A 15,061-nucleotide genomic window follows, 5' to 3' on the forward strand; every position below is an offset into this window, starting at 1 on the left:
GAAAGCACACTTCCAAGCTCTTTCTATGAAGCCAGCATCACCCTAATCCCAAAACCAGATAAAGACACCACAAAAAAAGAGAACTACAGGCCAATATCCTTGATGAACATAGATGCTAAAATCCTCAACAAAATTCTAGCAAACAGGATTCAGCATTACATTAGAAAGAATATACACCATGACCAAGTGGGATTTATTCCAGGGATGCAAGGATGATATCCATAAATCAATAATTGTCATACATCACATAAACAAACTAAGAGACAAAAATCACATAATCATATCAATTGATACAGAAAAAGCATTTGTCAAAATCCAACACCCTTTCTTGATAAAAACTCTCAGCAAAGTAGGAACAGAGGGATCATACCTCAAAATAATAAAAGCCCTATATGACAAACCTACAGCCAACATCATACTCAATGGGCAAAAACTAAACTCATTTCCCCTAAGAACAGGAACAAGACAGGGATGCCCACTTTCACTACTCCTGTTCGACAGTTTTGGAAGTGCTAGCAATAGCAATTAAACAAGAAGAAATAAAAGATATCCAAATTGGAAAAGAAAACGTAAAACTGTCATTATTCACAGATGGCATGATACTGTATATAGAAAACCCTAAAGACTCCATCAAAAAATTATTAGACTTAATAAATAAATTTGGCAATGTAGCAGGATATAAAATTAACACCCAGAAATCTATGGCCTTTTTATACACCAATAATGAACTCACAGAAAGAAAAGCAAAAAAAAAAATACATTTTCCATTGCACCAAAAAAATTAAGATACCTAGTAATAAACTTAACTAAAGTCGTAAAAGATCTGTACTCAGAAAACTACAGGACATTGAAAAAAGAGATAGAGGAAGACATAAACAAATGGAAGAACATACCATGTTCATGGATTGGTAGAATCAACATCATTAAAATGTTCATACTACCCAAAGCAATCTATAGATTCAGTGCAATCCCTATTAAAATACCAACAGCGTATTTCAAAGATCTAAAACAAACTCTCCAAAAATTCATCTGGAATAAAAAATTTTAAAAAAAGACCCTGAATAGCCACAGCAATCCTTAGAAAGAAGAACAAAGTTGGAGGGATCACAATACTAGATATCAAGCTATATTACCAAGCCACGGTTCTCAAACTGCCTGGTACTGGCACAAGAACAGACCTATAGACCAATGGAACAGAACAGAGAACCCAGAAATCTACCCAAGCCATGACACTCAATTAATATTTGACAAAATAGGCAAGAGCATACAATGGAGTCAACACAGTCTCTTCAATAAATGGTGCTGAGAAATTTGGTCAGATACATGCAAAAAAAAATGAAACTAGATCACCAACTTACACCATACACAAAAACAAACTCAACGTGGCTAAAGAACTTAAATGTAAGATGGGAAACCACAAAAATCCTACAAGACTCCATAGGCAGCAAAATAGCAGACATATGTCATAGCAATATCTTTACAGACACAGCTCCTAGGGCAATGGAGACTAAGGAGAAAATAAAGAAATGGGACGACATCAAAATAAAAAGCTTCTGCACAGCAAAAGAAACAATTAAAAAAAAAAAAAAACAAGAAAGCCCACTACATGGGAGAACATATTTGTCAATGCTATTTCAGGTAAGAGTTTAATCTCCAAAATCTACAGAGAACTCATACAACTCAACAAAAGGAAGATAAATGATCCAATCAAAAAATGGACAAAGGATCTAAATAGACACTCTTCGAAAGATGACATACAGAAGGCCAGGAGACATATGAAAACATGCACAAATTCACTAATCATCCAAGAGATGCCAATCAAAACAACAATGAGATACCATCTCATACCTGTCAGAATGTCTATCATCAACAAATCAACAAGTGACGAGTGCTGGCGAGGATGTGGAGAAAAGGGAACCATCTTGCAGTGCTGGTTGGAATGCAGACTGGTGCAGCCACTGTGGAAGACAGTATGGAGCAGCGGTTCTCAACCTGTGGGTTGCGACCCCTTTGGGGGTCGAACGACCCTTTCACAGTGGTTGCCTAAGACCATTGGAAAACACATATAATTACATATTGTTTTTGTGATTAATCACTATGCTTTAATTATGTTCAATTTGTAACAATGAAATTGTGGGTCACCACAACATGAGGAACTGTATTAAAGGGTCGCAGCCTTAGGAAGGTTGAAAACCACTGGTATGGAGTTTCTTCAAAAAGTTAAAAATGGTGCTCCCATTCGACCCAGTAATTCCACTTCTAGGACTATATCCCAAGAAACCAGAAAAACCAATCAGAAAGGATATATGCACCCCTATGTTCATAGCACAATTTACAATAGCTAAGATTTGGAAACAGCCTAAGTGCCCATCAGCAGATGAGTGGATTAAAAAACTGTGGTACATCTACATAATGGAATACTATGCTGCTATAAAAAAGAAGGAACTCTTACCATTTGCATCTGCATGGGTGGAACTGGAGAGCATCATGCTAAGTGAAATAAGCCAGTCGGAGAAAGATAAGTATCACATGATCTCACTCATGTGGAATATAATGATGAACATAATTTGATGAACAAGAATAGATCTAGAGACAAATGGCGGGGGGCGGGTGTTTAGAGAGCAACCAAAGGACTTGTATGCATGCATATTAGCATAACCAATGGACACAGACACTGGGGCGGCGGGGGCTGTCCGTGGTGGGAATGGCTGGGGGTGTGGGGGTCAGTTGGGGAAAAAGAAGACATCATGTAAAACTTTAGACAATAAAAAAAATGTTAATTCTTTTTATCCATAAGCACTGTATATGCTTTTATTTATTTGTGTCTTCAGTTTCTTTCTTCAATGTCTTATAATTTTTGAGTACAGATCTTTTACCTTCTTGCTTGAATTTATTCCTGGGTATTTTTTTATACAATTGTAAATGGGATTGTTTACATAATTTCTTTTTCTGATAATTTGTTATTGGTTTATAAAATGCAACCAAATTTCTGAATATTTCTTTTTTTATCCTACTTTGATGAATTAGTTTATTAGTTCTAAGAGTTTTTGGTGGAATCTTACAGGGGTCTCTATATATGATATGTCATCTGCAAATAATGACAGTGTTACTTCTTCCTTTCCAATTGGATGCGTTTTATTTCTTTTCTTTTTGCCTGATTGCTGTGGCTAGGACTTTCAATACTGTGTTGAATAGAAGTGGTGAAAGTGGACACCCATATCTTATTACTGATCTTTAAGAAAAATGCATTTAGCCTTTCACTGTTAAATATGATATCACCTGTGGGTTTGTTATATATTACCTTTATTATGTTGAGGCATATTTCCTGTAGCCCCACTTTGCTGAGAATTTATATCATAAATGGATGCTAGATTGTGTCAAATACTCTTTAAGCATCTTTTGATATGATTATATTATTTTTATCTTTTTAAAACATGTTTTTCTTGATTCTTGGGGGGGGAGGGAGGGAGGGAGAGAGAGAGAGAGAGAGAGAGAGAGAGAGAGAGAGAAATCGATGTGAAGTGAGAGTGAAACATCAGTTGTCTGCATCCTACACACTCCTTACTGGGGATTGAACCTACAGCCCAATCATGTGCCCTGACTGGGAATTGAACCAGCGACCTTTTGGTGCACATCAGCCAGGGCATATCTTTCATTTTGTTCAAGTGGTGTATCATGTTAATTGATTTGTGGATATTGAAGCAACCTTGCATCCCAGAAATAAATGCTACTTGATCATGGTGGATGATCTTTTTAAAATATTGCTGGGTCCGATTTGCTAATATTTTATTGAGGACTTGTGTGTCTGTGTTCATCAGGGATATTGCCTTATAATTTTCTTTTTTTGTAATGTCTTTGTTGGAATCAGGGTAATGCTGGCCTCTCATAAAATGAGCTTGGGAGTCTTCCTTCATCTTGAAATTTTTGGAATAATTTGAAGAGGATCAGTGTTAATTTCTCTTTGAATGTTTAGTAAAATACACCTGTGATGCCATCTGCTTGGGACTTTTTTGTTTGTTATGGGTTTGAGGGATTTTTAAAATATATTTTTTATTGATTTCAGAGAGGAAGGGAGGAGAGACAGAAATATCAATGGTGAGAGAAAATCATTGATCGGTTGCCTCCTGCATGCTCCCTACTGGGGATCGAGCCTGCAACCCAGGTATGTGCCCTGACCAGGAATCCAACCATTACCTCCTGGTTCATAGGTCAGCACTCAACCACTGAGCGACACCAGCTGGGATGTTGTGAGTTTTTTAATTTTCTTTTAACTTTTATTATTGAGAATACTAGAGGCCCGGTGCACTAAATTCAGCAACAATTAAAGCGCGAGTGTCTGGCGTGGAAGGGTAGGTCCTAGCTGACCTCTGGGCCGTAGCAGCACCTGGGACCCAGGGCCTCCACTCGCCCCCCACCGCCTGAGTCAGGGCGCCCGAGTCCCCACGCAGAGATGCAGTGAGCGCAGCCGGACTCTGCAGGCCTGGGCACAGCATGGGCCTCTGGGCTGCACAGTGGCGCCTCATGGAAGCCAGGCAGGCAGCGCGCTTTCTCCCACCGGCCTCTCAGACCAGCTCCTGCACGAACCCATGGGGAACCCGATCTGCCCCTGTGGGCCCAGCGGCTGTGGTCTGGCTCTCCCAGAAGAGGCTGCTCGGGTGTCGAGGAGGCTCCTCATGGGCACCCGGTACCTGAGTGCATGGGCTTCTCCGGCATGCAAGCCCTTGTGTCCTGGAAGAGGGTAGCGGAGGAGTGAGAGCAAGCTCAGCGGACACCCTGCATTCTCACCACACCTCCGTCCCTTCAACCCCTCTCCAGGTAGCCAGCAAGAGGTCACAGCCCCCTGCCCGGGCACCGTGGGAGGTTGGTCGCCACCACCCACCCCCAGTTCCCCATCCCAGCCTGGGGCCTGGCCCCCATCGGGCGATCAGGGCCTGCCTGTTGCTGGTCTGCTGGGCAGTCAGTCGGGGATGGGATCCCTGCCCAGCTACTTCAGTGCCTGGGAACAGGGCAGCAGCCCTGCTGCTGCCACTGGTCACCGTCTGCGGGGCAATCAGCGGGGCAATCGGGCCCCCTCTCACACCCGCCTTGGCCTGGCACGGCCTGCTCACCTGCTCCACCATCCCACCACAGTCCCGCTCTCCTCAGGGCCCATGGGGCTAGCAGCACCTCCACTGCCGCCCTCTGCCAGCATCATGTAGCTGGCGCCCGCATGTTCTATGCCGCCCCCTGGTGGTCAGCACACGTCATAGCGAACGGGTCGAACTTCTGGTGGAGGGGACAATTTACATATTAGGCTTTTATTGTATAGGAAGGATTACAGGTGCCCTCCTTTTTCCCCCTGTTGCCCCCCTCCACCTGGTTCCTACCCCACCCCAGGCCTTCACCACCTTTTTGTCTGTGTCCATAGGTAAGATCTTTGGTTAATCTCTTCCTGCCCCCCCTCCTCTCTTCCCTCTGAGATTCATCAGTCTATTCCACACTTCCATGCCTCTGATTCTGTTTTTTTGTTTGTTAGTTTGTTTGTTTTGTTTCATACATGAAAAGACATTTTTTTATTATTTTACTATATAACATAGTAGTGAATATACCTGATTGCATTTTCTGTCTTTTGGAGGATTCAGTTTCCTACGACGTGTATGATACTGTCCACAAGGATACCAATGGTGCTTAGTAGTAAAGAACATTTTGCTAAGTTGTTCTATCATGGTCCTTGCTCCAAGTGTTCATCTTTTACTTCTAATCTGGTGTTTGGTGTTTGATCCTGTGTTTCTCCATAATTATGCACAAGATCTGGCCGAGGGATAGGTTTAGTGTGTTCATATGGAATATCCACAGAAGGATGGTAGTAAACTATTGTCGTGCCATCAAATGTCAAAGCAAGTTCTACTTTGCAATTATAGTCATCTGGAAGAGAAAAGTATGTAGATTTATGACAAACACAATATAAAGGTCCATTTTGGATTAGAAATAAATATTTCAAGACAGTTCTGTTTGATATTGCCCATTTCACTGCTGATACGTCCATGGTGAATCAAGATGCTTATCAGATGGTATGGAAAAAGATTTGAAGAGAAAATGCTTTTAAAATTTGCTTCTAGGCATACCTGTTTTTAATCCCTCGACAGCTGCTCACTGCGAGCACACCATCTTTCCTCCAGCTGGGTCCTAGGAGACATCACTCCTGCCTCTGATTCTGTTTTATTCACCAGTTTATTTTGTTCATTAGATTTCTTGTTTATTTTTATTTTTAGATTCAATTATTGATAAATATATATGTGTTGCCATTTTATTGTTCATATTTTTTATCTCTCCATGTTCTGCTCCTTCTCCTTCTCCTCCCCTCTCCCCCCCTCCTCCTCCCTCTTCCTCTTCCTCCTCCTTCCTCCTTTTTCCTCCTTCCTCCTCCAGCTCCTCCTCCTCCTTCCTCCTCCTTCTCCTCCTACTCTTCCCCTTCTTAAAGAATACCCTTCAACATTTCATGTAATACTGGTTTGGTGGTGATGAACTCCTTTAGCTTTTTCTTATTTGTGAAGCTCTTTATCTGACCCTCAATTCTAAATGAGAGCTTTGCTGGGTAATCTTGGTTGTAGGTCCTTACTAATCTTCCTGGTTGTTCACTTTGAATATTTCTTGCCACTCCCCGCTGGCCTGCAAAGTTTCTGCTGAGAAATCAGCCAACATTCGTATGGGCACTCCCTTGTAGGTAACTAACTGCTTTTCTCTTGTTGCTTTTAAGATTCTCTCTTTATCTTTAACCCATGGTATTTTAATTATGATGTGTCTTGGTGTGGGCCTCTTTGGGTTCCTCTTGTTTGGGACTCTGTGCTTCCTGGACTTGTAAGTCTATTTCTTTCTCCAGGTAGGGGAAGTTTTCTGTCATTTCTTCAAATAGGTTTTCAATATCTTACTGTCTCTCTCTCCTCCTCCTGGCACTGCCGTGATGCAAATGTTGGTACTCTTGAAGTTGTCCCAGAGGCCCCTTACAACTATCTTCATATTTTTTAATTCTTTTTTCTTTTTGCTCTTCTGGTTGGGTGTTTTTTGCTTCCTCATATTTCAAATCATTGCTTTGATTCTCAGTATCCTCTACTCTACTGTTGAATACTGTAAATTATTCTTTATTTCAGTTAGTGTATGCTTAATTTCTGACTGGTCCCTTTCCATGTCTTTGACATTCTCACTAAGATCCTTGAAAGTCTCATGAAGATCCTTGGGTAACTTTATGACCTTGATTTTGAACTCTGTATCCAGTAGTTTGCTTGCTTCCATTTTTTTCATTTGTGACATGTTTCTTGGTTTCCACATTTTGGCTGCTTCCCTGTGTTTGTTTCTGTGTATTAGGTAGAGCTGCTATGTCTCCTGGAATTGGTAGAGTGGCCTTGTGTAGGTGGGCTCCTGTGTGGGCTATGTGCAAAATCTTGTTCTTGAGCCTTGATCGCTATTGGCATCACTGGGAGGAGTTGGCCTCCAGGCCAATTGACTGTGAGGACCAGCTGCAACTATAGTGGGAGAGCTGCTCTGCAGGAAACACCCCTATGGAGCAGGACTTGCTTCATTGAGGATCTGGTGGTCACTGAGTTTGCCTCTGGAGTGTGTCACTTGTGGATGTGTAGAATTGTAATCTGTTATGGTCTGAAGCTGTCCACTGGGTGCACTGCCTCTAGGACCTTCAGGGAGGAGCAAATTTAGCCACTGCCTGGGGCCACACAGCAGGAGCTACAGAAGAATCTGCATACAGCTGCTATTTGCTGTTGGTAGTGGGCTTAGAGATTCTCAGGTGAGGCCCAGCTGTGAAGTAAGGAAACGTGCTGGATCTTGGGCCTTTTAATTATAGGTTTGGGGCACACTGTCAACAGCTACTGCTTGTTTGAGAGATTTTAGCAAAGTCTGAAGCCTGAGCCAGGACAGGACATTCATATGGAAAAGCTGCTGCAAACAGGTTGGGTGGGGCTGCAAATTGGATGGGGCGGTGTCTCAAGGAATCACCAGGCTGGAGCAAACAGTGTGCTCCAGGCTGATATGGCTGCCTGCTCTGTGACAGGGGAGGTCCCCGCACAGGAATCCCTGTCTGGGAAAAAGCCATTCCCCAAGTCCTGCCTGGATGCCAGACAATCCATTTCCTCCCTCTATGTATCTGGGTCCCCCAAAGCTGCCCGGTGCTGGCAGTCTGAGTAAGTTCGTTTGCCAGCCCTTTAAATGGAACACCTGAGTCTTCAGTAGCCTCTGTGTCACTCAGCTACAATCCCCACTGGTTTTTACAGCCTGTAGTTGTGGAGACTTCTCTTCCCAGCTCTGGGAGCCTGGGCTGGGGGTCTGGTATGTGGCTGGGATCCCTTGCTCCTCCTGAGTGGCCTCTGCAGAGAAAATCTCCCTCCCAATTAAGAAAACACCACACGTGTTGGACCAGCCCATTCTGTGCCTTTACTCCTCCTACCAGCCTCTGTGTGCTTTCTTCTTTACTTCTCTAGTTGTAGGACTTCCAGGCAGCCAGCTTTCAGGCAGTTCTGGGTGATGGTTGTCTGTATTTTAGTTGTAATTTTATTGTGGTTGTGGGAGGCAGTAAGTATAGGAGTTTACCTACACATCCATCTTAGTTCTCTTGTGAGTTTTTGATTATTGATTCTATTTTGTTAGTAATTATCAGTCTGTTCGAATTTTCTGTTTTTTCTTGATTCAGTCTTAGAAGATTATGTGTTTCTGGGTATTTATCCACTTCTTCCTGGTTGTCCAATTTGTTAGCATATAATTGTTCATATTTACTTTTAATCCTTTGTGTTTCTGTAGTGTCAGTTGTCATTTTTCCTCTTTCATTTATTATTTTATTTATTATTTAGCCCTGTCTCTTTTTCTCTTTATGACTTAGTTATAGGTTTATTTTGTTTATCTTTTCTAAGAACCAGGTCTTGGTTTTATTGATCTTTTGTATTGCTTTTGTAGACTCTATTTCAGCCGTGGGCAAACTACGGCCTGCGGGCCGGATCCAGCCCATTTGAAATGAATAAAACTAAAAAAAAAAAAAAGACCGTACCCTTTTATGTAATGATGTTTACTTTGAATTTATATTAGTTCACACAAACACTCCATCCATGCTTTTGTTCCGGCCCTCCGGTCCAGTTTAAGAACCCATTGTGGCCCTCGAGTCAAAAAGTTTGCCCACCCCTGCTCTATTTCATTTATTTCCACTCTGATCTTTATTAGTTCCTTTTTTCTACTCACTATGGGCTGTTTGTTGTTCCTTTTCTAGTTCCTGTAGGTATAAGATTAAATTATTTGATATTTCCTTTTTTTTCTTTTTTTGAGATAGTCCTATATTGATATAAATTTCCTTTCTTAGAGCTTCTTTGGTTGTGTCTCATATTTTGGGTGGTGGTGTTTTTATTTTCATTTGTCTCAAGGAATCTTTTTATTTCTTCCTTAATCTCATTGTTAACTTATTTACTGTTTAATACTATGTTATTTAGCCTCTATGTCTTTGTACGTTTATTAGTTATCTTCTTGAAATTGATTTCTAGTTTCATACCATTGGAATAAGAAAAGATGCTTGAGCCCTAGCCAGTTTGCTCAGTGGATGAACATCAGTCTTTGGACTGAAGGGTCCCAGGTTCAATTCCAGTCAAGGGCACATGCCCAGGTTGCCAGCTTGATCCCCAGTAGGGGGTGTGCAGGAGGTAGCCAATCAATGATTCTCTCTCATCATTGATGTTTCTGTCTCTCTCTCCCTCTCCCTTCCTCTCTGAAATCAATAAAAATATATTTATTTTTAAAAAAAGAAAAGATGCTTGATAAGATTTCAATCTTATATATTCATTGAGACTTGTTTTGTGGTTTAACATGTGGTCTATCATAGAAATGTTCCATGTTCACTTGAAAAGAATGTATATTCTGTTGCTTTGGGTTGAAAAGTTCTAGGAATATAAATTAAATATCTGGTCTATCATTTAAGGCAACTGTTTCCTTGTTGATTTACTGCCTGGATAAGCTATCCATTGATGTCAATGGGTTGTTAAATTCTCCCACTATGATTGTATTACTGTTGATCTCTCTTTTTCTGTCCAATAATACTTGCTTTATAAATTTAGGTGCTCCTACATTAGGTGCTTAAGTGTTTACAAGGGTTATATCCTCTTTTTGGATTGATCCCTTTATCTATATTTACTGTCCTTCTTTATCTGTTATTGTAGCCTTTGTTTTCAAGTCTGTTTTTTCTGATATAAGTATTGCTAATCCAGCTTTTTATTTTTCATTTTCATTTGCATGAAATATCTTTTTCCCTCCCTTTAGTTTCAATCTGTGTGTGTCTTTCTATCTAAAGTGGGTCTCTTGTAGGCAGCATATGTATGGGTCTTGTTTTCTTATCTATTCAGCCATTCTGTGTCTTTTCATTGAAGCATTTAATCTGTTTACTTTAAAATAATAGGTATGTAGTTATTGCCATTTTGTTAATCATATTTCTATCATCATCTTTTTCTCCTCCTTCACTTCTTATCTTATCCCCCCTCTACTCCCTCCTCCTCCTTCTTTTAACATTTCTTGTGATACTAGTTTGATGATGGTGAACTCCTTTTTCATTTTCTTGTCTGAATTCTCTATCTCTCCTTCTATTCTAAATCATAGCCTTGCTAGTAGAGTAATTTTGCTTGTTGGTCGTTGCTTTTCATTACTTTGAATATTTCCTGCCTATTTCTTCTGGCCCCCAAATTTTCTGCTGAGAAATCAGCTGACAGTTATATGGGTGCTCCCTTGTACCTAACTTACTTACTTTTCTCTTGCTGCTTTTCAGATTTTCTTTTTGTCTTTAACCTTTGGCAATTTAATTATGAAGTGTTTTGCTGTGGGCCTCTTTGGGTTCATCTTGTTTAGGACTCTGCACTTCCTGGACTTGTATGTCTATTTATTTATTATTTATTTTTTATTTTTTTGCCTTTTTAGGGAAATTTTCTTTCATTGTCTCTTCAAATAGGTTATCAATTCCTTGCTCTCCTCTTCTCCTGGTACTCCTGTGCTGTGAGTGTTGATGTCCCAGAGTTCCCTAAACTATCCTTATTTAATTTTATTCTTTTTTTTTCTGTTTTGATTGTTTTTTTACCACTTCGTCTTCCAAATTGCTGATTTGAACCGCTGCTTCATCTAATCTGCCAATTTTTCTGTCTAATGTATTCTTCATTTCTGACTGGATCTTTTTTATGGTTTTTATCTCTTTGTGTAAGTTCTTACTGAGTTCATCTATTCTTTTTTTTTAATTAAATCTTTATTGTTCAGATTATTACAGTTGTTCCTCTTTTTTTCCCCCCATAGCTCCCCTCCACCCGGTTCCCAACCCATCGCTTCCCTCCACCCGATTCTCACCCCACCCTCTACCCTTACCCTCCCACTGTCCTCATCCATAGGTGTATGATTTTTTTACAGTCTCTTCCCACACCCCCCACACCCCTTTCCCCCCGAGAATTGTTCTGATTTCATTGATCATCATTTTATAACCAGTGTTTTGACCTCTGTATCTAGTAGATTGCTTTCCTCCATTTGTTTAGTTCTTTTTCTGGAGATTTCTCCTGTTCTTTCATTTGGGGCATGTTTCTTTATCTCCTCATTTTGGTTGCCTCCATGTGTTTGCTTCTACACAATAGGTAGATATGCTGTGTCTTCCAATCTTTGCAGGGTGGCCTTATTTAGTAGGTGTCCTGTAGGACCCAGTGATGCAGTTTCCCTGTTCACCTGAGTTGGGTGCTCCAGCAGTGTTCCTTGAGTAGGTTGTGTACTCTGCTGTTGTATTTGAGCACATCAGTGGTTTGGATTGGCCCTTAGCCTGACTGGCTATGAGGACTGGCCCTGACTATGACAGACAAGCTATTATGCAGGGTTGACTTCTTAAATTGAGATTCACTGTAGCAGGGCTCTGGTGCCTGCTGACTCCACCCTTTTGTTGTATCATTTTCGGAGCGAATTGAGGTGGTGCTCTAGTGTGGTCTGAAGCCAGCCACTGGGTGTGTTGGTCCTGGGCCTCTTGGGAGGAGCTTAAGTGCAGTCCTAGGTAAGCTGCTCCCTGTGCCTGACCTAGACCTACCTAGCAAGAGCTACAGAGTTATCTGAGGTTGATAGCTGTCTATACTGAACTCCTAGGAGGTACCTGGGAGAAGCCACACTACGAAATGAGGCTGACTGCCACTAGTGCCAGTCTGGGAGACACTTAGTATGGGTATAGGGCAGTGATGGTGAACCTATGACACATGTGTCAGAGGTGACACACGAACTCATTTTTTTGGTTGATTTTTCTTTGTTAAATGGCATTTAAATATATAAAATAAATATCAAAAATATAAATCTTTGTTTTACTATGGTTGCAAATATCAAAAAATTTCTATATGTGACACGGCACCAGAGTTAAGTTAGGGTATTTCAAAATGCTGACACACCGAGCTCAAAAGGTTCGCCATCACTGGTATAGGGTATGCCAAGGCCAGTTGCTGCTTTTGGGGGGTTTGGACCTTTCAGAGAGTTTTAGGGAAATCCACAGCACTGGCCAAGACCAGCCACATGTGAGGAATACCCTCTGTAAGGGGTTCAGGCTTGTGTGTGAGTTGGGTTGTGCAGGTTCTCAGGGAATCCCTAGGGTAGGGTGAGTTGGATGGAGACTCATATTTGGTGCTTGCCTGTATCTGCATACTAGATGGAGAAGGGCTCAGCAGAGGAACAAAATGGGGCCCATCTGCTGCCTCTGTGAGGGGCAGAGGGGCACTCAGCAAAGGAACAATGGCCTCTGACAGCACATCTGTCTGGGAGAAAGCTGCCCATGCAGCCCTTGCCGTTGAGGTAGGCAATTCAATTCCTCCCTGTATGTCCCTGGCAATTTCGAGCTGCTGCCCCAGTACTGGAATTCAGCAAGTGAGTCTGTGTAAGTCTGTGTGCGGGCTCTTTAAGCAGAACCCTGGGGACTCCAGCGACCTCCAACTCATTCAGCCACAATCTGTGTTGGTCTTCACAGCTAGAAGTTATGGAACTTCTCTCCCCAGCACTGGAGACCTGGGCTGGGTTACCAGGTGTGGGGCTAGGTCCCCTTGATCCATGTCCGGACCTCCAAAGTTGAGATATCTCTCCCAGTTCTTAACCACCACACATGCATGTGGGATCTGCCTGTTCTGTGTCTTTGTCCCTCCTACCAGGCTTAACGTGGCTTCTTCTTTATATCCTTAGTTATAGGACTTCTGTTCAGCTAGTCTTCAAGGGGTTCTCAAGAGTGGTGGTTCTATAATTATGTTGTAATTTAATGTCGTCATGGGAAGAGGCAAGCTCAATGTTTATGTATTCAGCCATCTTGACCAGAACTGTTTTGTTTCTCTTGCTTCACAGAAAGAAACAGAAGTAAAGGAACGATCTGTTTTTGACATCCCTATATTTACAGAGGAATTCCTGAACCACAGCAAAGGTGATTACCAAAGTATCATTCTGTGTTACTCATGTCTGTGACAGGGAATTTTGTTCTCAGGAGGAATACATTGATCAAAAGCAATAATTGCCGAAACCGGTTTGGCTCAGTGGATAGAGCGTCGGCCTGTGGACTGAAAGGTCCCAGGTTCGATTCCGGTCAAGGGCATGTACCTGGGTTGCGGGCACATCCCCAGTAGGAGATGTGCAGGAGGCAGCTGATCGATGTTTCTCTCTCATCGATGTTTCTAACTATCTCTCTCCCTTCCTCTCTGTAAAAAATCAATAAAATATATTTTTAAAAAAAGCAATGATAGTGATATTCCAAATCCTAGGACTGGTCTGGAAGAAGAAAATTGTTTGTATTTTACTCTCTAGTAAAGGTAACTACTCAAAGACCAGTGAAGGAAAACTAGCTCAGTGTTGTCAAAACTGCTTTAGTCTCTGGATCAAAGCAAATAAATGTACATCACTAATTTAGTTGCTTTTGAACTATTAACCTGGAACCATTTATACAAATGAAAGCCTACGTCGGTGTCCCAAATGTAATATAAGAGCAAAATTTGACCTCATTGTAGTAAAGATGGGAACCCAAAGCCGTGGTTACCCTTTGTCCCAATGTTCCCCTGTGGAACTCCTCAGGCTTTTCATTTCATAGTTTAAAACAAACAGACAAACAAAAATACTTGGAATTGCAACTGTTCCTTGTAAATTTAAGTATAGAATATGACCAGTTTTAAGAATTAAATTAGCTCTGGGGAGCCGGGCGTTTCATTCCAAATTGCTATTTGGAGGGCTACAATGAGAATAAAGTGATGAGGTGGGCTAAATTAGAGAAAGCTAAGCAGAACGTCCTTGGAAAAATTACTTGGACTCCTCAGAGATTCCTAGCGCTCCATGTGTTCTGTGTGTATCTGGGGGGATGTCCTCAGCTCGGGAGGCAGAGCTTCGCCAGCTTCGCAAATCAAACATGGAGTTTGAAGAGAGGAATGCAGCCCTGCAGAAGCACGTGGAGAGCATGCGCACAGCAGTGGAGAAGCTGGAAGTGGATGTGATCCAGGAGCGAAGCCGCAACACTGTCTTACAACAGCACCTGGAGACCCTGCGTCAGGTGTTGACCAGCAGCTTTGCCAGCATGCCCTTACCTGGTAATGCCATCCTTACCTGAGCACTTCAGAAAGTGGGAGGTGCTGTTTATATTGATACTAGAGTCCCAGTGCACAAAATTTGTGCACGGGCGGGGTGTGTGTCCCTCAGCCCAGCCTGCAACTGCTCCAATCAGGGACCCCTCGAGGGATGTCCGACTGCTCGTTTAAGCCCGATCCTGGTGGGATCGGGCCTAAACAGGAAGTCGGACATCCCTCTCACAATCCAGGACTGCTGGCTCTCAACTACTTACCTGCCTGCCAGCCTGATCACCCCCTAACCACTCCACTGCCAGCCCGATTGACGCCTAACTGCTCCCCTGCCGGCCTGATTGCCCCTAACTGCCCTCCCCTGCTGGCCTGGTCACCTCTAACTGTCCTTCCCTGCTGGCCCTGTCACTCCTAATTGCCCTCCCCTGCCGGCCTGGTCACCCCCAAGTGCCCTCCCCTACCAGTCCAGTCACCCCCAACTGCCCTCCCCTGCTGGCCTGGTCACC

General features: G+C 42.3%; 1 protein-coding gene and 1 pseudogene across 3 annotated transcripts in view; one reads left to right on the forward strand and one right to left on the reverse strand.

The window, feature by feature from the left end:
* Positions 1–15,061, forward strand: part of HMG20A (high mobility group 20A) — a 131,080-nt gene that overhangs the window by 111,097 nt on the left and 4,922 nt on the right. For all 3 annotated transcript variants that reach the window (XM_005865318.2, XM_014538912.1, XM_014538913.1), the window contains 2 exons: positions 13,345–13,420; positions 14,352–14,567. In XM_005865318.2, coding sequence (XP_005865380.1) covers positions 13,345–13,420; positions 14,352–14,567 — 292 coding nt within the window. The remainder of the gene's footprint in view (positions 1–13,344; positions 13,421–14,351; positions 14,568–15,061) is intronic.
* LOC102250314 lies at positions 4,672–6,203 on the reverse strand (annotated as a pseudogene).

This window comes from Myotis brandtii, unplaced genomic scaffold (genome assembly GCF_000412655.1).
Source record: "Myotis brandtii unplaced genomic scaffold, ASM41265v1 scaffold205, whole genome shotgun sequence".
Taxonomy (NCBI): domain Eukaryota; kingdom Metazoa; phylum Chordata; class Mammalia; order Chiroptera; family Vespertilionidae; genus Myotis; species Myotis brandtii.